This window comes from Papilio machaon, chromosome 10 (genome assembly GCF_912999745.1).
Source record: "Papilio machaon chromosome 10, ilPapMach1.1, whole genome shotgun sequence".
Lineage (NCBI taxonomy): Eukaryota > Metazoa > Arthropoda > Insecta > Lepidoptera > Papilionidae > Papilio > Papilio machaon.
This window is the reverse complement of record NC_059995.1, coordinates 5,410,809-5,434,866: the sequence shown is the minus strand read 5'-3', so window position 1 is coordinate 5,434,866 and position 24,058 is coordinate 5,410,809. Positions and strand designations below refer to the sequence as shown.

The following is a 24,058-nucleotide window of genomic DNA, read 5'->3' as shown; positions in this document are numbered from 1 at the left end:
TGCTCTTCGTAAACTTTAAAACTTGTTTCTGTGACGAGTTAAGTACGAAAAGTAACTTTGAAATTGTAAGCTCCCGTTTTCTTCCGGATACGCTTCCATTTCGGTGCGCTTTAGTCGCGCTGTATTAGAATCGCCAATCATCCCAAGTTAGCATTAATTGGTAAAACTTAATAACAAATCAAACTCTGCTGATGATACTATGCATATGATAATGTGCACAGAACTATTAGAGTATACCAGAATAGTATTTTTTATAAAAAAAATTAAAGCTGCACTCAAAATATACAACATAAAAAAAGAAGTGTAAGCTTTTCCCAGATGCCATTTTCTACTTCGGTGATGCACCATGTTTGAAAATCGTGCCTTAAATTTTAAATCTATAGACAATGACAATAAAAATCAATAGGCACTACGTCACATAAAAAGAATACTGACGTAATATTAATAGCTTTTGTTACTATAAATTTAATATTATGTTAATGACCTTACATACGGAACTTAGTACAATGTAAGTAAAGTTTGTTTAAGCAATGTCGTGATTCGTTCCGAGAAATTAATAGGATCGTTAGTGTTTGTTCACGTAATGGACCGACCCTCCTAAAATTTCTTGTTATAACCTCTATTACAATCAGTTAACATGACGTTATCGTCCCCAACAGAATAATGAATCTAGAATTAATCATGGACCTTTCCTTTGTCCTTGTTTTCTTGAACATAGCACAGATGTGTAATGGTCGACGTTTGAAAAACTATGTTCATTTTAAACACTTTATATGGTTCTGTTTCGGTACCGTAGTTGATTAATAAAGCTAGCATACACCATCGTAGACATTTTATTTTTATAGTTTAGAAATCTCTAAAAGTTCATTATAATTTATGTGCAATTTTTTACCCATAAGTAAAGCTATCAAAATGGTAGAAAATGAAAGAGTTAAAAAATTACAGTTTTTAAAGCATTGTATTGGTAATAGAAATCTTAATATGCTGTGCTTGGAATTTTAGTTAGTACTTAGCAGTCGAAGACGATTTTTATAATATGCCAACGTGACTTAGCCACCTTCGCGTCAAAGTCCCGTCAAAATAAGTCCAGCTGTTCCGGAGATTACCCAAAACAAACTCTGCGGACAGACAGACAAAAATTTAAAAAAGTGGTATTTCGTTAGCAGCAACACGTATATAAAGTATGTTATATTTTTTCTCGATATTACATATAGACTCACCAACTATATTAATATGTATAAACACAAGTTAAACTTAATTTACAACTTAAAATAATACTTTGTTTTGTTAGTTTATACTCAAGTTGCACTAATTTTTGTGCTTACCAAAGTAATGGTTTCCAGAGCGGAAAAAAATAGCGGTGGACATAGTAAAGTCTGATATCGTTTGAAAGGTTTATGATATTCTTAAATAAAGTTAATGGCTCCCAGGAAGTTTCACGAGCCCTTACTTTACCTTTCGGTCGCTATGCAGCCTATCGATTGGATTTATTTCTAAATGAGAAACCTAAATTAAAAGAAGTTTTTAGTATGCGGTACGTATTCTGCGTAAACAATATAAAACTGACCTTGATAAAATATTGTGGGTTATACAATATGAAAATAAAAAGTTGTGGTGTTATAAATTACTACCATTATATAGTTTAAAATTAAAAAATAAGGTATAAATTAAAATGAAATAAAATAGGTATTAGAAACATATAAAATATTATAAACAAGAATACAACGCAATAGTAGGTTATTGTTTGCATTGCGTTGTATTCTTTGGATAAAATTAAATTACTACGTATCAAATAAATTATATGAATAAAATCTATCTTTAAAATGCATTAAACACATAATTTAAAGCAGGTAGCACTCATTGAAAATCAGACTGTGACTAGTGTTATGAATATTCATAGGGGTCATGTGCAAATCCCCCAAATTGCAATATAACGTTCTTGGGAGCTCGGATACAGCATTCTGTTTGAATGCGATAAATATTACTACAAATGAATTCTGATTAGTATAAATTCAAAACACCAGCACGGCAGCGAAAAATGCATTTTATTGGTTGTTAAAATCACTTATTCTGAAACTATATAATATTTACACAAAAAAATTATCAAACTCTAGTAACTAATACATTCCGTGGTTAGCATTACCCGTGAGCTTCTCTTCTACTGTTCGTCTATCTTTTTTTAAAATAAAAAGGCAAAGGCTTTGGTGGCCAGAATGCCACCTATTTGGCAGAATGTTCAATTCTGTAAAATGTACAAATAATCTTCGGTAGTTATAACCTTATCAAATTCATGTTATTTCTTATATAACTATCTTATTTATGCAAAAATAGAGTTAAATGTATTTTGACTGGTATTTTATTACATTTTCTTTTCAAATGTGACTTAAGTGCCTTTTTTCACAAAGCTGCTAAAGACCCAAGGCCATAAATTTTGTGCATAATGCGGCCGCTCGCACACGGCAAATCACAAAATGGAAAATAGATCTATAAAATGAACGTGAGTTAATAATATCAAAAACTAATTCTATAAAATTACACCAGATAAATCTGAAGCAACTTTTTTAATTTCAAGGATAAGTTCGCTTCTTTATATGTTCAGAAACTTTCATTTTAGTATGACAGGAAATTAAACTTTGCTAAGTATGCGGTAAAGTTTCAAATTAATATTTAGTAGAATGTTTAAAAAAATTGCTTATACTTTCTATAAAAAATCCCAGAACACTTGTACATAAACATATTGTCATCCCGCACATACTCTCTGAGAAAACAGAAATAACGATATGTTGTAGCTTAGATATTCCGACGGTGAAACGTTGAAAATTTCGAGTGTGAAACAAACATGTGAAAATTTTCTAATTTGATTGTATGACTACTGTTAAAATGTTACTTCAGATGTAGAAGATTAAAGTAAAATAAAATAATATTACCTACAAATAAATTAAATGAACAATTACCTTCTGGTAATGTGTAGTAATTTCGAAGTTAAACTATTCAATGTTAAAGTTAATAATGTGAATTGAAAAGGGCCGCTGCTAAATGACTCCGGGCGACAATTTAACTCTTGAAACTAAGTAATATAAGCTTACAACAAACGTTCATTAATCATTGTGGATAGCCCGTCTCTGCTACTAACGACTGATGAGTTTTATTTTATATTTCTTTGAAGCAATATGTATAATGTATTAAAATAATTATCAACAAATTATTTATATTATCTGGTAACAATATTTGTTAAATAAAAAACTAAAAACCCAACTAACTGCCCTATGACACGTGGAAAAACATGCCATTCGAATGACACATCACTCGTCAAAATCGGTTTAGTCGTTTAAGCGGTTACAATAAACTTACGCGCGTATTACATTACTTTCGGTAATTAGGTACAGATTATATAAAGGAATTAGTTTCTCTAATTCATAATAGAACAGTTTCTAAGAACTAATAGCGGGCAAGACGAGCTGTAATTCTAAGATTTCTACTTAACCTAAAGAATTTCTATTTGTAAAGCAAACATAATTAAGAACCTTTGGGTGTTCTCCCCTTTCATCCTTATGAAAGTGAAATTAGAAAGGAAATTTAAGGTACCGTTTTCTGGAGCACTTCATTTCCTTGAATTCTAGTTGAACTTGCTAAAGGTAATTCTAAACTAAATGGACTCATAAACATCTCTAAAATAACTATGTCAGGTGAAAATTAACAAGAAATGATGATGCTGGTAACACGTAATGAACAATCACAATTAATTTAAAGATTATTTCATTTGTCACAAAATATAAATTGTTTTTTTAAGACTTAAATTGCTACTTTTTTTCGTTTGTATTTTTACTACGTTCCTCTAAAAATATTTAAATTTGTGTTTGAAGTTAAGTATCTTTAGATATTTCTTTAAAATGCTACTTTAAAGATAATTGTAAATAAAGATAAATTTAAGAAGCTCTCTTTCTCTTTACGTAAAATAGGGGCAATCCATTTCAGTGGTACGTTACTGAGGAACCTTGAGAACCCTATTTAGAAAATTGCTTTCTTTATCGCGTTCGCTGCTAAACGGTTACAACTAACCTTGATTCATAAGTAGACAATTTGTTTTGAGGCGACTTTTCCTTGTTACGAGACAAAGATTTTATTCACAAAGCACATCTTTACAACTTTGCACTATAGTTTAGTCTATATTTTTTTAACAAAGATATCTGCAAAGCCTTAGGGCGGGTTTCCATGGTAATTTGGGACAGCCACGCTGGCCCAGTGCGGGTTGGTTGATTTCAGACATATCGTTGAATTTCTTCTCAGATATGTGCAGGTTGCATCACGATATTTTCCAAATATCGTGATGCAACCTGCACTCTAACAAATCTCTCTAACAAGTTATTGTCGAGTTATTTTAGCCTCCATTCCATTATTTATAGAAAATAATTTTTACAAAGCTAATAAAACACATTAAAATGGGTATACGAGTAATTCTGAAAGCTGTTTGAAATCGTACAAGAACTATTATCCACGTGTTAAAATTAGCAAAGGTTACAAGTAGACTAAATTTCACAGCATATTACATTTGTCTTTGTGAACATAAATTCATTGTACGTGGGTCGCGACGGGCAACGGGAGTGCAGTAAAGGAGTCACTTCTTGGAATATATATCGATGACTATCCACGGTGTATTCCCAATTCATGTTAGTAGAGCGGCGATAATGGAAATACATTTTTCACAAGCGAATTTTCAATGTTCCTTGGGAGTGTGTTATTATTTTAGTTGAAATTATTTCTCTCTTAACACTATGTAAAAAAAATTTAAATATATGCATGTTATAATGTAACACAATTAATTACACAAGTTATTGTATTATTATAGTTTACTGAAAAAGAAATTCTTTTGTCATACTTCTCAAGCTTTAAATAATTTTTCACACACAATAACTTTAGTTTTAATTTCTGAATCTATAAAGCGTACTAGAAATAAACCTATATTATCAGATTGCAAGAAAAAGTTGCAGCAGGGAAGTGTTCTATTGAAAAAGTTTACTATTAAAAGTTTAACTTCCAACATACAAAGTTTACAGAGCAACAAAGGATTAAGCTTCGATCAAGTTTTATGACGTCATCACATGGAAGACTGTACAAAATATATTGTTCATTTTGACCGAAGACAATGTTTTATTTCATTTAACTTTTTATAGTTGGGCATAACCTTCGTTATTTGTTACATCTTACAAACGAAAAATTACAACTACTAGGTTGTTCCGATGTATGTAAATAGTCCTAACTTTCCTCTGGTCAAAGGAAAAACTATATAATTACCTTTTTTTCAAATCACAAAATGTCTTTGAAAGAAATTTAAAAGGGAACGGAAAACAGGAAAAGGTAGCAAGTTACTTGGAAAAAAGGCGAATAAATGGTGGGAATGAATGAATGAGAAATCGGTGAATTTGTAGAGGCTATTTAAATGCAAATAATGAACCAGCTTCTAACAGTGATTAAATAACACCAGAAGAATAGCAAAAAACCTTTTACATTTAGACAGAATTGTGATGCTCTTTTATCAGGATTTGGTAATCATTATCATGGAAATATAATGAAAAGTAAAGCGTTAGTAGACTAACAAGCGTATTCTAAAATTCATGGTTCGTCAGCCATTTTTAATCGTCACTTGCGTCAATGTTTATGAGATGATTTTTTTAGTGGTGATTGTTTTTGTCGAATACTGCTATTTCGTTAATACAAGAAAATCAATAACGACTCGATGGATACAATGAAACATTACACAAAGTCAAATTAACCATAGGAATAGATTTTTTTAAACAAAACGTTGAAACGAATTTCCACGACAGCGGCCATGATTGAATCCCATGACCGTGCCGGGTTTCAATTAGTCTCTTTTGTTGAGCTTTCAAATGAAACCAATTGATGTTAGGGTTACCCATAGCCTACAAATTGAATACCAAGTTAGAAATACATTTACTTGACTGGTATAGTCACTACTTTAAAAGTCATAAAAGTACATATATATTTATGTTAATTTAAGCAATTAATATACTTTAAGTCCATTGAAGATGCCTTTGAGGTCATGAATTTTTTGAAATTTACCAGTAGATAAAAAATTATAAAGTATAACCCAAATTAATTGTTCCATAAAATCGTACTGCATTATTAAATTTATTCATAAAACAAATATTTGTAAAATTAATCAAAAAATCGTTATAAGTGTATTACGCTACAGTACTTAGCAACATAAAATAAAAGACCTATATATAAAAAATTCAGTATCACAATACATAAATAAATCATCTATTGCATGAATCGAATATGCACGTTAAGAGCATTTCAACCGGGAACACCATTAGTAGCTTCGCTTTAAGCTCATACGATCAACTAACAGAGCCTTGTAATGCTATTTGCATTTAATATTTCAGTCCTATTATCTTCTATTTATTAAACTCTGATAAATTATTTTACTGAACGTAAGTATCATGATTTTGTTAAGCAAATAAACTTGGAATAAGTTAAAATAATGAGCAACGACAAACAATGTAATTAATGTCTACGTTATGATCAATCGCGTTACGGTTTATACTTTTTTTTAATCAGAATTTATATTTTAAAACAAAACATGTATTAAACACTTCTGATGTGTAATCCATTGAGATCTGTATTAAATATTTTAAATTACTTTTAATCCTACATCTCTTTATAACAGATAGGATTCAAATCATTAAAAGTTTCTGGTTGTAACTGGTGAGCATAACGTGGAACTAAGATTACGATTATTTATTGAGTGCTATTTGGTTGAGTAAATAGCTAGTTTTGCTCTTTACCAAATCTATAGTTAATTACACGTGTAACGCAAGTTCTAATGACCCAAACATTGTCAATAGCATCTGAACAACAAAAGCGTGTGATTTATTAGCTAACTTTGGACATTCACAGCCGCTGCTCGAGTAACATGTTCTAAATCATATATTACAATGTAGGATGAACAATTAACCCTTGAATTTATTTAAACAATGACCAAAATGAATAACCCTATCTTTTTCTCATGGTGTTTTTGTTTTAACGATTATTAAAAATATTAACAGATTATTAGAAATTTACTAATACTTGTAACTATTCCAACTAAGTTCAATTCTTGTGCTACTTCACGAATGATGGGATTCGAACCCACGACCAGCTGATTGGATATCCGTACTCTAAACCACTAGGCTTTTATCGTTTCAAAACGTGTTTCTACATATAAATTATTAAAAGATTTTATTTATATTTTGTTTTATTTAATTTTGTTGTTTAATAAACTTCTTAATAGGAACCTTTTCGTAACTTATAGGTAATTCTGCGCCTTGTGCGCGGGAAAATGAACATAAAATGTTTCAACGTACTGACCATTGATATGTCGATAACACCTGCAAAATAATTCTTAGAAATTACGAGGTAACTTTGCACATTGACGACATCTGGCGGAGAAATACTCGATTTAGTGAAATGAGATATTAGGGTATAAAATGTTTTCCTTGACCAGTAGTTAAGACTAGTCATTTTCAACGTGTGAGAGGTGGAAAAAGTTCTAAAAAACCAATTAAACTCAACTAAAGGGTTAAAAAACTTGCTAACTCAGCTGACATGACAATTCATAAAACACACTTAAAGACATCGTTAAAACATTTTTCTATTTTTTATTTTCCATTTTAAATTCGCCAAAATAGTGAAATGACCGCTGCCCATAAACATCAGCATTTTTAGATATGAGTGGGAATGTTATTTTTGTAGTATGTAACTTAAATAATAATTCTGAAAATTTAATTTACTCCTACCTGTTTAAATGTCTGTGCTGATAATTTGTTAAAACAATAATAGGGACGGACAAAGCGCTAAAGTTTGTTCATTAGGGAAATTCTCTTAGTTTTCGTACAACGTACAGCTTTACACTGGCGTTAAAGTAAAATTAAACATCAAATAGTTCCAAAACATTAAATTCTGAAATGAAAAAATGTTTTCAGCGAGGACAGTTGTGAGGGAAAGTGAAAAATCAAATTAGTATTTATTTATTAATACACATCGTTAATCTTGTACACACAATTATGTTCATGAATTGTTTCATGTACAACATTTTATTAATTTCATTTTGACCTTATATGTACATCGGTAAATACAGATTTTATGTTTAAGCTAAATAAAACCATAGACCATGAATTTCACTATAAGCGGTTGTTGAATTGACTTCCGTTTTATTGTGTTAATATTTTATTGTAGGTATAAAGAAGATTTAAATAAATTTTATTCGTATATTGAATATTTTAATTTCGTGAAACGTCAGCTCCATATCTATATAATCGATTTTATACGCTATTTTCAAAACTTTGATTCAATGAACGAAATATGCGAAACTTTACATTAATTAAAGTCAAGCTTAAATATGATAAATATCATTTAATAATACTGGTTAAATACAAATAACACAAACCTTACTTGTTAAAAGCGAATACGAGAATTTAGAAAAAAATTATTTCATGTTTTACCTTGATAATTAACAAATTTACTTTCACGATACAAACAAGACATAATGTAATTTTTGCCGCTGTACTCTCTAAAACACTTTGATCTGGTTTAATGTAAAGCTCTTCATACGGAATAGACTATAAAAGAGGTACATCGCCCAATTATATATTTTATAATGATTAGGTATATAAGAAAAACATATTAATTACTTTGAAAAAAATACCACCGCACGAGTCCTTAATTAGTCACTAAAAAGCCATTAGTGTAGATTTATCTCATTAAGTCTACTCTTAAGTAAACTACTTAGTGATTTTGATTGGAGCAGTTAGTATTACATATGTACATAAGTATATAAATACTGACTGTTACTTTATAGGGCTCTGAAATAGTGTCTATTTACTACATCCATTAAACATTGTAATGTATTAAGATTAATGTAAATATTTAAAGATAATCATAACTTGAGTTTTGCTTATGAAATATAAATTTTTGGTGTCACACATTTTTATTTTTTATTTTATGTTCAACACTTTACAAAGTTAAAATCTCTTAACATATTGTTAGATAAATGAAAATAGGAAAATTAATATGTCGTTGTGGTCACGTAACTAACATCCCTTATAACTCACATTTGAGTTCAAAGACACTAAATAAACCTTTCAGCACGAACAAACTGAATTAGGAACATTTTTCTTCATTTTGCTTTTCACACTTCGTAAGCGGTGGCTGTAAAGAGAAAGAAGAAATTTCTTATTTTCAATGAATTTTCTTAATTTAATGAAACAATATATCGAAGCGGAGATTTTTTTATTAGAATCCATTGAATTGATATTAAAATTATACAATAAACAATAAGAAAAAAGGAAAAGTCAACGCACAATAGAGTGAAATTTCTAATCGAAAGTTTCCACAGCCGAAACACTTAAACAAAATCATATTCCATTGCTGTTTTTTTCTAGGACAATGAAAGACATAACAATATGTTCTTGTATCGGCGTCTCAGTAGTGTAAACGTAATTCTCAGGAGAAATTAACTCCAGCATATGTTTAAAGTCACGTGAATCGTTTTAAATGAGCATTTGTTAGATAACTGTTTTCTTTTATGTGTTTCGGATAAAAGTTTTTGAAAAATGTATAAAAATGTATACGCAATCAATTTTATATTTAAAGATAACTTTTGTTAAGTAAATTAAGTCCCTTAATAGGTATAAAAAAAATCACAACTAACTTATCGAATCTTAGTAAATTTAAATGTGACAACGTTTTCTAATTAACTATAATAGTAAAATATTTCAAACACTTCAGTGTCTCTTTATTGAAAAATGTTGTCACTTTTTCAAAAGGGATTACAACACATTGTTATACAAGTATTGCAACAGTGCAAACCCACAGATAGTACTTATATAAACATCCGACATATCAAAAATTCCAGCTATTAGAAAATGACAAAACAAATATTCTCCTCTTAAAAATAATTATGCTCTTTGCAAAGAGAACAAAAATAAAATATTAACAAGATTGTAGTATACCACAAACGTTGAGAAAATTAAAAGAAATGGAGTCATTATTTTCTCAAGAGAATAAGCACAGAAAGAATTTTATCACGATCACAAGATTAATCTTTTTAAGACGCTTAATTTATAATTTTACAAGAGAACCTTTTTGTATGTTATTTCGTAATTTCGAAGATGTCTTTATCCTACAAAAGACCTTGAAGAAGGTTTTAATCGTTAATATTTTACTTTATAAAAGTACATAACTACGAAGGTTGTCTGTAATAAAATGTTAGATATGGTTAATTTATTCACAGCTAGGATTATAATTTTTCTTCTACTATTTTCAAGGTCTACAAATTTGCTACGACTGCCTCTACGCATGTACTACGAAAATACAAAGCTACGAAGCATAACAATGTGCATTTTCTGGAATGAAACTTACGATTTTTAAAAAGCTATTTAATAGATTTCTATTAGACTAGCTGTCGTACGCCACTACATCCGCGTGGGATTAAAAAAAACTTAATTAAAACATTAAATAAACAATGTATTTCCAACCCCGTGAGAATCGAATACGGTTTTCTCATTTAAATAGGTCCTTGTTGCTTTGGTGACTTTAAAATCGAATCAAATGTTTATAATATCAATATTAAATAAGCGAATTCATTTATTAAGCGACATTTATTATCAAAATATGCTAAACAGAAAAATATCACCGTGATTTATAACAAATATTTTATACGGTAACAAATCTATACGACAGTAGTAAGGTTAGGTAATAAATAATCATGAGACTGAGTTATCGTAATGGAAAATGTTAATGCTTCGGTATAATACTAAGCCGAATAAACTTGGCACACATTGTCAAACATTATTTTTTTATGTTAATTTTTAATATTTCCTTCAAAAAAATATTACCTGGAAAATTATTATTACGATGATTTTTTGTTAATCGAAATTCTGAAAATTTCGGCAGCCACAAATATTTTGCTTATAGATAAAACTAGAATTTTCCAATTAGAGCGACATCTGGTTGAAAAAATAAATAACCTAATGCTCACAAAGTAGAAAGCAACTATTTATTAGAAATGAACTCAGCTGACACTGAATATAATTTTCGAATAAGTTAGACTCTAAGCACTCATCTGGTAAGTCTCTCTATATTAATATGCAACTAAACTGTGCCTTCAACCGCACTAAGTAATACTAGATATTAAGTGAAGGTTTAAGTTGCGCACAGAATTAAATTCTGAACTTAAGTAGTTCGCAAGTTGTGGGTTAGCAGGGGATTTGTTTTGTACAATTTGGGACCACTTTATTTAAGGCGTTATTAAAACGTGCGCAGCTCTTGGTTTGCAATTAAGGCATAAGTAGAATTGTCTTTACTGAAGTTAAAAGCTATGTTTAAGTGTTAATTTGTATGTTATTATAATTTTTTTATCCTGTACATAAACTTGAAGATTTTAAATAATGATTTTAATTTATTATTCTTCTGCCTCTTCTCCTGCTGGATTTAAATTAAGTTGAATAAAAAGTAATTGTTTTTTTATTAATAAACTATAAAGTATATTCAATATTATTGTAACAGTTAATTGTTTAAATCATTACAAATTCACGAATGCACGAAAATAAACAGAATTATGTTATATTTTTAAAATGGTTTTTATAACATGAGTCAACTATCTGGTAACTTATTTCTAATCTAACAAATATTTCATGTACTTGGTAATAAAAACAATGATAATACAAGTGATATAGAATAATCGAAACTACGGTGTTAAATTCAAACCACACATGATGTTTAAATCAAAAAGCAATTTTCCGTAGTGTGATCCCGTATCTCAGAATTAGAATTGTACGCTCGATTGCTTTTTATTGCATGATCATATCGCGCGGATTATATTTTACTATAGCAATAGGAATGAAACCATTCGTTGCTGTTATATGGATAATACGAGCCATCAAATGTGAAATACATCGATTGATAATAAGTACATTGTTAACCTCGAAAAGATAGTGTCAGTTGATTCATATCCTTCTGCGAATTTCATAGGGATACAGTCAGCCTTAGCCTTTATTTATCAAAACTCCGATATAAGATAAATTGGAAGTACTAACCGCCAACTTCCATTATTCGGAGATGCACGTCAAAAATATTCTTAATTACATACACACTTATTATGTATTTCCTGTCAGAATAAGTTACAAGTCTGACTTTCCTTTAATACCTTATCATTACTATGCTTCCAGTTTATTGCGCACAGATAACGTAGTTTATTGGAAGTGACGAGACGAGTTCCTCCTATATTTACACAAATACTTTCATGAAATATATTACAAAAGTGATATTTGTGTAAGTGACGTAGAATTGTATGATGTGATAATTTATTGGTATGATCCATTTTTTAAGTTGACTAGATATAACTTTTTTGCAGCATAATGTGGACGACATTGGAGGCCTATGTCCAGAATTGGACTGACACGTGCTAATTATGATGATCATGGTGATGATGATTATGATGGTGATGATGATGATGTTGATGATGATACAACAACTATTTGGGTATATTCTATATTTTAAACTGAAAACTTGGTTAGTCTTCGTATTCCAAAATTGTTAACTATTTCAAATTCATTAACTTTATCCTTTTACTTTTTATTAAAATTGAAAATTATTAAATGAAAAACACCTCATAACTTTTTCACTTCACGAAGAGAAATGTTTTTGTTTAAAATTTGAATTGTTAATTTAATTTTCCAGGCCAAATTAAAATGGAAATATTGCGTAACATTGCAATTGAGCGTATTGCGAAAAGACATAAAGGTCTTTTTTGTTCTTTACTTTCTGAAATTAAATCCTTTTACACTTTCATGCGTTCATGCATATTTACTTTATAGCTCTCATTACGAAAACATTCATACATTGTTTAAAGAGTATTTTAGTTCAATTAAACTCTATACGCTAGGTCGCTATTTTGTTTTTATATATATTATATATTTTGTATTTTTAGTTTTATATACACATTATTTAAATTTGTATGTATGTATATATATATATATATATATATATATATATATATATATATATATATATATATATATATATATATATATATATATATATATATATATACAAGTTGGTCCAAAACAGGTTATCAATTTTGAACAAATATTTAGGTAACTACTTTATTAAAAGACATAGTCTAATCTAAAACGTCTTAAAGTTAAGTCACAGATAACACAAAACTGAGTTTTAATTTGTCAACTTGGCTATCCTAAACTCTCCAGACATCTAAACATGTTTGTTGAAAAACCGCTGATGTTAACTCTTCTGAATTAACTTCGCGATTGTTTCTATTTATTTATTTTTGTTTGATATTTATGCGATTTTTAAAACATTAAAAAATAACTTCCTTTTCTGAAGAAGAAGATACTTTTTTATAAAAACAAAACGCATGGAAAACAGGCAAAAGTAAACGAACTTGTATATGAGTACTCTATTGGTATTTTACATAAACACGGCGCATAAATCATAGGCAAGTTTATTGACTACCATATTTTATGCTTTTTCTTTTTGAAAGAATTATATATAGTATATATATAGGATCATTATATAACTGCTATATAATAATGTGTAACTAAAAGCGGGTACATTTTCGTAAGACAATATTACACCTGCCAGTTAGAATTATAATTCAATTTGCGACACAAAGGCTTTCTCTCAGTACGTTCAGCGGAGCCAGTTGAAACATACGCGTCTCTCGTAAATTAACTCCATTAATAATGAGGGGATAGCTTTATTGCCTGCATTTTAGGCATCGCTAATAAATGCTATTTCTCTACTACAAAGGGTTTAAGTGCGCAACACCGTCAAATTAACGACTCAAAAATTGAACGTGTATATGTATACGAGATATAGAACGCAACGTGCAATGGAGAGGAGCATACTAAACATAAGGAAGATACACAAAATTTCAAGTGAAAACATCAGACAAAAAACCAAGCTAACTGATGCATTAATGCAAGCGCTAAAATTAAAATGGCAATGGGCTGGTCATATATCACGAATGACTGACAACAGATGGACTTTAGAAGCTACAAGATGGAAAGGGCCAGTAGGGAAAAGGAAAGTTGGTAGACCAATAAAACGGTGGGCTGATGATATAACCGAAGTAACAGGGAAAGATTGGTTCACTCTCAGCAAAAACAGAACAGGCTGGAAGAAGATGGAGGAGGCCTTTACCCAAAGTGGGATCCATATTTGAATATAACAGACTAACAATACTAATAACTAAAATAAGTTTAAAACTAACAATACTAACAAAATTCAATTGTAAATATGGAAATAAAAAGGCTTATTATTATTATTATTATTATTATGTATACGAGTACTGAGGGGTAGAGCCTACCATACATTTGAGGTGACTAGGCCCTAATCAAACACGCTCGCCCAGTGCGGGTTGGTTGACTTCACACATCTTTGAATTTCAGAATTCTTTACAGATATGTACAGGTCACCGTAAGACGTAGGATAAATGTATGCGTGTAAATCGAAAATAGTAATACGATTCGAACGCGTCCTGCAGATTACAAGTCAAATGCTTAACCCCTGAACCACTAACGCTCTCTATATCAACCTACTCGATTTCAACTATTTTAACAACTTGGCAATACATACAATCAAAATCCCATCAAAATCGGTGCAGCTATTTCGGAGATAAACAAAAATGTTATTAAATTACGTATAGTATCTACTAAAAATACTGGATGACTTTATCATAAAAACAACATGCATTAAAACATTTCAACCAGTTTTATTTTCTTTTTAAAATAAAATTGTTGTTGGTTTTGTTGTAAGCAATTTTTATATTTAACTTTTCTCTGTAAACGAGATGAAATACGTGAACTTGAAGGTAGAGTGGGAGCCAAGTGTTAACATTGTTACAACGTCAAAGGCAATTTTCTCCACTCGCTCCATCCATAATGTAATAACTTCCAACGCTGCTTTAAAGATAGAACTTATCAATTTGTATTTTACAAACTTTTGCTTAACGATATCTTTACATGCCTCTGCAACAAAATACAGCTAATATTTTGTTGTTATTCGAATTAAATATTAGTTTTATAGGATTTTTTATCTTTTTAATATTTAGTTTAGCAAAGAATAGCGAACAAAAAAAAATAAGCATCACAAACGACAGCCATCAGATCATTCGATAAAAATATATTTTTATATGTAACTTATATATATTATAAATGCGAATGTTTAGATGGATGGATGGATGTTTGAAGGTATCTCCAGAACGGCTCAATGGATCTTGATGAAATGTGGTACGGTTGTAGATCATAGTCTGGAAGAACACATAGGCTACTTATAAAGTTTTTTTTTCTATAGCCGCGCGGAGAGGTTCGGGCGACAGCTAGTAATTATATAATTGTACTAAAATCCAGCCGACCAAATTAAATTAATATAGTGTTTTAACATTTCACCTCTAAGCCTTTTAAAAGCACATAACATTAGTGTTGACGATAGAACTTAAAAGCCGTCATAATGTTGTTATTTGTGATTTAACCTTACTGATATTGTAACATATAATTTTGTTTAATTTCTTTGTTGTATTCTACTATATTAATTCCATAAATACTATTTGTTATCTGTAACCTACCAAGGTAGATGTAAAAATATTTAGTAGTTTTTAAATATAAAAAATAAAATGAATTTGGAGGGTGGACGGCACTTTTGCAGTCGAATGTCGTCCGTCGAACGTACTGTGCGCACCCATGTTGAAAACCTGTGTTTCATTTCTGCTGCATCGCCGCCATCCTTTACAATTTTGGTCACTTCGAGCCGCATCTTGAACTGGTTGATTCCCGTGGAGCTTATTGTTTATTAATTTCGCGTGAATAAAACGGTTAATGATGCCAACTACGCGGCGGCAGCACCAAGCGTCTGCTTCGGACCCTGCCCCGGAGGCAGCACATCAGCCTTCTCGTGGAGCCGATGATATAATTTCGCGAGGAACCCAGGCTGCCAAGGAGGAGACACCGAAGAGGTCACCCAGCGCAAACACGTTCAGGTCGGCAACAGCAAGGAGATCGTGTTCATCTTCGTCTAGCGCTAGACGGAAGCAATTGGAACTAAAAGCTGAACAGGCGAAGGCCGAGATAAGAATGCAGCTCATAGACAAACAGCTGGAGGCAGATCTAGCACAGTTGGAAGAGGAGGAGGTGGCTGATGACGTCACCGAAAGTCGGTTTGTTGCAGACGAACGTACGAAAGAAAGTGTAAGGGAATGGTTGGACCGTAGCCAAGGGGAACCTTGTGCAGCCCTCGAGCCACGTGCTCGGACCTATCCGACGTTCCTGACCACCGATCAGCCTTCACGGGAGGCTACATCTGACGTCCAACAACTGGCACATGTACTGAAGGAAATGATGACCCAAACGAGTTCACAGCGAGAGGACAGGCTCCTAAGTCGCCTCGCCACCCCACGAGATCTTCCCGAATTTCACGGTGACTATGTTGAGTGGCTTCACTTCAAAAATGCTTACGAGGAGTCCACGAAAATATGTAAATTTAGTGACAGTGAAAACTTGTGGCGGCTAAGAAGATCGCTTCGCGGCGCAGCCAAGGAAGCGGTGGCAGACCTGCTCATCGGCAACACGGTGCCCTCGCAGGTGATGGACACGCTGGAACTGAGGTTTGGACGCTCTGATTTTATTGTACACACAATCACAACACAGCTAAAGAAGCTACCACCATTACCCTTATTTTATCAAAGCAACTTAGTAGAATTTTCCACTAAAATAATTAATTCAGTTGCCACATTACGAGCATTAAAAAAGGAAGAATATCTTAGAAGTCCAGAGTTAATAAATGCAGTTATATTTAAATTGCCCAGCACTTTGCTTAGTAAATGGACAGACTATGCTTACAGTAAGCGCTTAGATAATTTACCTAAGCTTACATTATTAGCTGAATTTTTAAAACAAGAATCACAGATATTACTAAGCGTGGGAACTATTCCATTGGATAATTATAATAGTCAACAGACAGAAAACAAGACACGAAAAAGACACAAGGTATTTAATTTGAGTACTACAGACTATAATGCCAATGAGTTATGCAAATTTTGTAATAAATCAGTACATAAATTAACGGATTGTCGAATATTTCGGCGTGCATTACGGCGGGACAGATGGAAATTTGTAAAATCGCAAGGTCTTTGCTTCGTTTGTTTACATCGACGACACACCGCCGCCATGCAATGCAATGCACCGCCATGCGACGTCGATAAATGCGGACTTCAACATCATCGCTTATTACATTTTAATAAAGGAGCTGTACACGCGCCGGCCGACGCGCGAGCCGCTGATCGCTCGCGTTCGCCCGCGCCGCCTAGTGGGCGCGAACCGCCCGCGCCGCCGGCGCCGGAGTCCCTGTCAGCGCAGTCGCCGTCGCCCGCCGCGGTGGGCACGGTGGCCAATCTAGCCGCTGGTTCCAGTGCTCCGCGCGACGAAGTGTTGTTAAAAGTGGTGAGAGTGAAATTACGCGGTCCGTCCGGAATTGAACTTATATCTCATGCCTTACTGGACGATGGTGCCTCGGTGTCAGTGATAGACGCGAACTTAGCCGACCAGTTAGGCCTAGTGGCTAGCGAATCTAGTGCGGTAAGATTCGTCGACGCGTTCGGTATAGAAGTGTATCAGGCGGACACGCCTAAGGTTACGGTGGACATTAGCAGTACCGATAGTAATAATATTTATAATTGTAAAATTCAATTACGCAAAGTGTCAAAGCTCAATTTACCTATGCAAAATTTGTCTGTTATAAATAACATTAATTGTAAACATTTAACATGTATAAAGGGTTATGTTTGTAAAGAGAATGTTATTCCGAAATTGTTAATAGGCGAAGATAATTATCATATTATTGCACCTTTACAAATAATTAGTGGAAGCAAAAATGAACCTTATGCTACTCGATGCAGGTTAGGTTGGTCTATTCACGGCTACAGCGGTCGCACTCACACTCCCTCCGCGCGTAGTATCTTCTATCTCGCTCACTCTGACGGCGAGAAGCTTAATGAGTTAATAACAAATTCTTTCGCTATAGATTCGATTGGAATATCACCGTTACGTCGTGAGAATAAAGCTCACATTCGTGCGGTTGACATTTTAGATAAATCTTTTCGTAAAGTAGATGAACAATATGAAGTTTGTTTACCATTTAAGAGTGACGAATTTACTATGCCTGATTCCTACGATAATGCTTTGTCTCGAATGATTTCATTAAACAAAAAATTTAACAACAATAGGGATTATGCTAACAGGTACAGCAGAGAAATTAAAAAATTGTTCGACGAAGGTTATGCGAGGGAAATTAAGAGCAGCGAGCAGTCATCGAGTCATGTATGGTATTTACCACACTTTGGCGTACAGAACCCTAACAAGCCTGGGAAGTTGCGACTAGTGTTCGACGCAGCAGCTAAGGTCAGTGGTTTATGTCTTAATGATTTTTTATTAACAGGTCCCGACTTATATAATTCTTTATTTGGAATAATGCTACGGTTCCGCACTCATCCAGTGGTTATCATGGGTGACATAAAGGATATGTTTTTGCGTATAAGGATAAGCCCTGATAATCAACATGTCTTTCGTTTTTTATGGAAGGACCCCGCTGCTGGTGACGATGCTCCGATCAAGGTATGTGTTATGCAGTGTTTAATATTTGGCGCGACGTGCTCACCTTTTATAGCTCAATATGTCAAAAATAAAAATGCATCCATGTACGAAGATTTACATCCAGAGGCCGTTAGAGTTATTTTAAATAATCATTACATGGACGATTGTTTACATTCGACGACTACTGTAGAGGAAGCAATTAAATTAATAAAAACTATTACTGAAATTCACGGGCACGCCGGCTTTAACATGCGAAGTTGGACGAGCAACAGTAAACAGGTAATAGATTGTTTACCCAATGAGTCATTAGCTAGCAGCGCTATACAACTTAAAGACGGAGCCACAAATGTAGTCGAGCGCACATTAGGTTTGATGTGGCATCCCTCAGATGACACATTTTTATTTAACATTTCATTTAGCCGCTTATCGGATAATGTACTTAATGGTAGTGAACCACCAACCAAAGCTAAGATGTTAAGTTTAATTATGTCTATATATGGCATGCAAGGATTTATAACGCCTATAACTATAAAGGGTAAAATAATTTTACAAAATGTACATAGGAGTGGAGTGAGCTGGAATTGCCTTATCCACTTAAAAGATTATGAATGTTTTTTAAAATGGCTTAACGATTTAAGATTATTAGAGAAACTTCGTATCCCGCGTTGGTACAACAACACAGGTATGTGGACTGATTGTTATCCCCAAACAAATTCAGATGATCCTGAACGAATAATCAACACCGAGATGCATATATTTTGCGATGCCTCCTTGAAGGCATATGCAGCTGTTGTTTATTGGCGATTTATTCGCACAGATGGTAAGGTGTTCATTTGTTTTGTCACTAGCAAAAGTCGGGTGAGCCCGTTACGACCGGTGTCCGTACCCCGGTTGGAACTTCAAGCAGCACTGCTAGCTGCACGTTTGGCGAGCACGGTCCGGACGGAGCACACCGACATTACACCGACTAGACGGTATTTTTGGACAGATTCTAAAACTATCTTGCAATGGATTCGAAGCGCTCCACGTACGTTCAAACCGTACGTCGCCCATAGGTTGGGCGAGATAGACGAGTTGACTCGCGTCATGGAATGGAGGTACGTACCAACAGGCTTGAACGTAGCAGATGTTGCTACGCGTGAGGACGCCCCACCGCTCACCATTGACAACCAGTGGTTCCAGGGACCAGCATACCTCCGACTTCCAGAAGTGAGTTGGCCCGCAGACCTAAGCAGCTCAGAAAAAATATCTGAAGAGGTAGCTTGCGAGCAACGTAGTATTAATATTATCGGCGCTAGCTCTCCAACTAACCTCGCTTTATGTCTACCAGACGAAGAAAGATTCTCGTCCTGGTCACGGTTGCTCCGCTCGAAAGCTCGAGTACTTATTTTTATAGATAGATGCCGTAGAAGAAAGGTAACGGCATTTAAGGTCGTTCTTAAGGAACGAGCACCTCATTTCAATACTTTGTCTACTCTGATGAGCGAAGTGGAAACTTTAATCAATAGCCGACCCATCACTCATGTTTCTACTGATCCTAATTACCCAGAAGCTTTAACACCTAACCATTTTTAATAGGTACCTCCGTAAGGAGTGGAACTCCTTACGGTAAGTACGACAGCGGTGACCTTTGTAATTTAGGCAAGCGTTGGCGAGTAGCACAGAGGCTCACAGATTTGTTTTGGAGTCGTTGGTTAAAAGAATATCTCCCAACATTATTACCTAGGCAAAAATGGAATGACGAGGCAAAAGCATTATCAGTAGGGGATTACGTATTGATTGTCGACCCACAGTTAGAACGCGGTTCGTGGAAGCATGGCGTAGTGAGTGCGGCCCATGCCGGAGAGGACGGCAGAGTGCGTTGCGTTGATGTGCAAACGCGCACGGGCGTTTTAAAGCGTCCAGTAACTAGAGTAGCATTGCTTGAGGTATAGGTTTGTAGTGCTGAGGAGTCAGCACTAGGGGGCGGTGTTGACGATAGAACTTAAAAGCCGTCATAATGTTGTTATTTGTGATTTAACCTTACTGATATTGTAACATATAATTTTGTTTAATTTCTTTGTTGTATTCTACTATATTAATTCCATAAATACTATTTGTTATCTGTAACCTACCAAGGTAGATGTAAAAATATTTAGTAGTTTTTAAATATAAAAAATAAAATGAATTTGGAGGGTGGACGGCACTTTTGCAGTCGAATGTCGTCCGTCGAACGTACTGTGCGCACCCATGTTGAAAACCTGTGTTTCATTTCTGCTGCATCGCCGCCATCCTTTACAATTAGCATGGAATTATAACAGATCAAAATTTATTGCAAAGCTTTAGTTGAATTATTTAGTTATTGACCATTTGGTTGAATGATTTTAATATTATCTTTTTTAATGGAAACAACAATTAAGTTGTTAAGGAAAATATTATCAAATTCTAGAGAATACTAATGAAGAAATCTCTGAAAACTTTGGTACTTAAAAAATAAGGCTTTGCTCCCAATTACAGTTTCTATGTGACAACGAGAAAAATTAAAATCAGAGAGAAGTTACACGAAGTTAATCTCGTTTTATACTGCCGCTGTAAAAGTTTCCCCAAACTGGACCATTAACATTTACGTCGACAAATTCAAATAATAATAAAGTTTATTTACGAACCATTGTTAAATTCAAATTGTATCCAATTTAATTTCGAAATAGAAATTCTAAGGTGTCATAACTGAAAGTTGCTCATTTCAAATAACTGAGTCATGTTTTGATAGTAACAAATATCTTCTAAATATAAGTAACACTTAGAAATCAAAATAGGTGGATAGATTTCTATCAAATATTATAACCGAAAGTCGATTTCAAAGATAAAAAATGATAACAAACCAATCTAAAATATTTTACATCTATAATGCTGTAATCGCAGAGTTATTAAATTTAGTCATGTTTGTAACATCACCATCATCATCATCACACAGAAGTGGCACAGAATAAATGCATAGACAAAAGATAAAATTATCAGCTTCTAGTGAAATGTTCAAATGTATTTTCTGAATTCGACTACACATAACAATGAGTAGTAATCTTTTGTGAGACGTGAAATTGTATGTAGATTTGTTTTGAACAATATAATACAATAAAAAGGCACTTTTTACTTACTCTCGCTTTTTATCTGAAGAAAAAGCATTGCAAAGAAAATGTCGTAGGAATTGATATCTTATTGAATTAAAATGATACGTCAACTTATTCAATAGAATAAGACGCCAGTAATTTTTTAAAATCATACAAACGATTCTGTTTTAAAGATATTTCTAAGACGCCATTAAAGTTGCCATTTTACAAATTAAATAACAAAATTATTTTTTTATACATATTTTCTTTGTCATAAAATGCGATTTATAGTTAAGTTGACATTAATCATTGATTTCAATTTTATTGCATTTATTGCTTTAAACCTTTACTTTGGAACTGAATCTAAATACATAATTTAAAATTATTCACTCTTGTGAAGATCTGTCGCGCAAATTCTAACGTTATCAAATCGTGCATCCGGTTTCTCAATGTTACAACGTAAATATGATCACGTATTCGAATTTCCGGTAAATACGCTTGTCCTCACTTGCCTTCGTATATTACGTCTTTACAATTTAATAAATGTTGATCAATCTTAACAGTCAGATTTCATCATTAGCCAGCCTGCCTTTGTCCCGGAAGGTCGGCACACTATTTACTACTCTTCCATACATCTCTATCAGCCGTCAAATCTGTTTTACTTTTTCATTTACTCCCTTCTTATTCATATCCTCTTTCACATAACACATGCATTGCATTTGTAATTGTAATGCATTCTTCGTTCATCCTCTACGTTTATAGCCATCCACATACAATCACTTCCATTTTATTGAAAACAAAAAACTGAAATTAAAATAAAAATCCAGTGAAAAATTAAAAAAAAAAAACAGTGTGTTAGAATGTGGCAAAATAGATTTTATCCATTAATATGAGACTGTTCTACATTTATTCATATGTTACTCGTATCATTTATTTAAGAGTAATAAATATTCTTTACCTTTTAGTTTTAAAAAATAATTTGAAAACAAATTGTCTACTCGAGACAATGTTGAAGGTAAACGTTTAGGCGCGAACGTGATAAAGAAAGCAATTTTCTAAACAGGATTTTGTGAGGTCTTCCTTAACGCCCTGAAATGGATTGCCTTTCTTTTGCGAATGAAAAAGCTTTTTATATTCACTTGAAAAGTAATTAAACTCAACGTTGTTAAATATAACAAATAATTATGTCAACATATTATTTCTTCTATGTTATAGTAATATCTTTATTCAAAAAATTAGTGTTCTATGTCACATAAATGAAGTACGAGGAGTAGTACTACAAGGTCAAAAAAAGATGGGTTGCAATAAAGTTTTCACGATTAAGAAATATGTGGCAAAATGAAAAATGATAGATCGATTCAGAAAACGACTACATTGTTGTGCCGACCCTACATCAGTGAAATTGGGGCATAGAGGTGATAAAATAAACTACACACACAGATAATATTAATGAATGGTTATCTTTTAACGCTCCAAGAATAATAATAGTTAAATTTTATTTTGAACTAACTGAACAATACATTTCCTAAAGAATCTACAATTATCCAGCTTTTATAAATATTTTATAAAAATAATCTTCATTCTTTTCGCAGTTAATATGAGCAGTAATGGCGACTCTTTGGATAGTCGCTGCGAGCTTAAAAGCATGCAGTTACGCCGCCAGCCGAGCTTTCCGTTTAATGAACACATTGTAGCGAAAATTTTAAATGGCTTTTACTAAAAATATCGTTAAACTGTTGAATCAAAGAGTGAAAGAATTCAGAGTAAAAATGTTGAACATATTTTTCATCATGAGACGTTTAGTATTATAATAAAAATTGTTTTATTTAATAGAATAGGACCATAAGTAATTTTTATGTTTTTTAATCTAAATAATATCTAATTTCACCTATAAGATACTTAATCTGAAATTGGATTGGTATTTCATTTTAATCTTTTATTATTTTGTCAAACTGCTCTGTCTCACTGACTAAATATTCATAAACTCCCTTACTTAATATTTTTATACATAATCTAATCTTACTAATATTATAAATGCGAATTTTTACATGGATGGATGTTTGTTACAAGGCATCTCCAGAACGGCTTAACGGAACATGCTAAAATTTGGCATAGATGTAGAAGATAGTCCTAGAAGAACACCTAGGATACTAATTAAGCCATGTTAAAGGCGTTAACTTTTTATGTCAAGCGTCACAATAAATCCAATTGCCAAGGCTGTTTGAGTAAAAATCATTTACTTCTGTCACAAGACGGACGCAAGCAACAAGGAAATGAAGTGCTTCCGTTAACAGGCACATCAAATTTCCC

At 32.7% G+C, this 24,058-nt stretch overlaps 1 protein-coding gene across 1 annotated transcript; it reads left to right on the top strand.

Annotated features, from left to right (window-relative positions):
• Positions 1-15,896: 15,896 nt before the first annotated feature.
• Positions 15,897-20,653, top strand: LOC106718630. Its single transcript, XM_045679799.1, has 2 exons — positions 15,897-18,470; positions 20,456-20,653. Exons 1-2 carry the CDS (start codon positions 15,897-15,899, stop codon positions 20,594-20,596), a joined length of 2,715 nt encoding a protein of 904 aa, XP_045535755.1. The 3' UTR covers positions 20,597-20,653.
• The last annotated feature ends 3,405 nt before the right edge of the window (positions 20,654-24,058 follow it).

Coding starts and splice junctions, on each gene's coding strand:
- LOC106718630 (XM_045679799.1), top strand. CDS start 15,897: ATGCCAACTACGCGGCGGCAGCACCAAGCGTCTGCTTCGGACCCTGCC. Junction 18,471..20,455: donor TGTTCGACGCAGCAGCTAAG/GTCAGTGGTTTA, acceptor GTCGACCCACAG/TTAGAACGCGGTTCGTGGAA.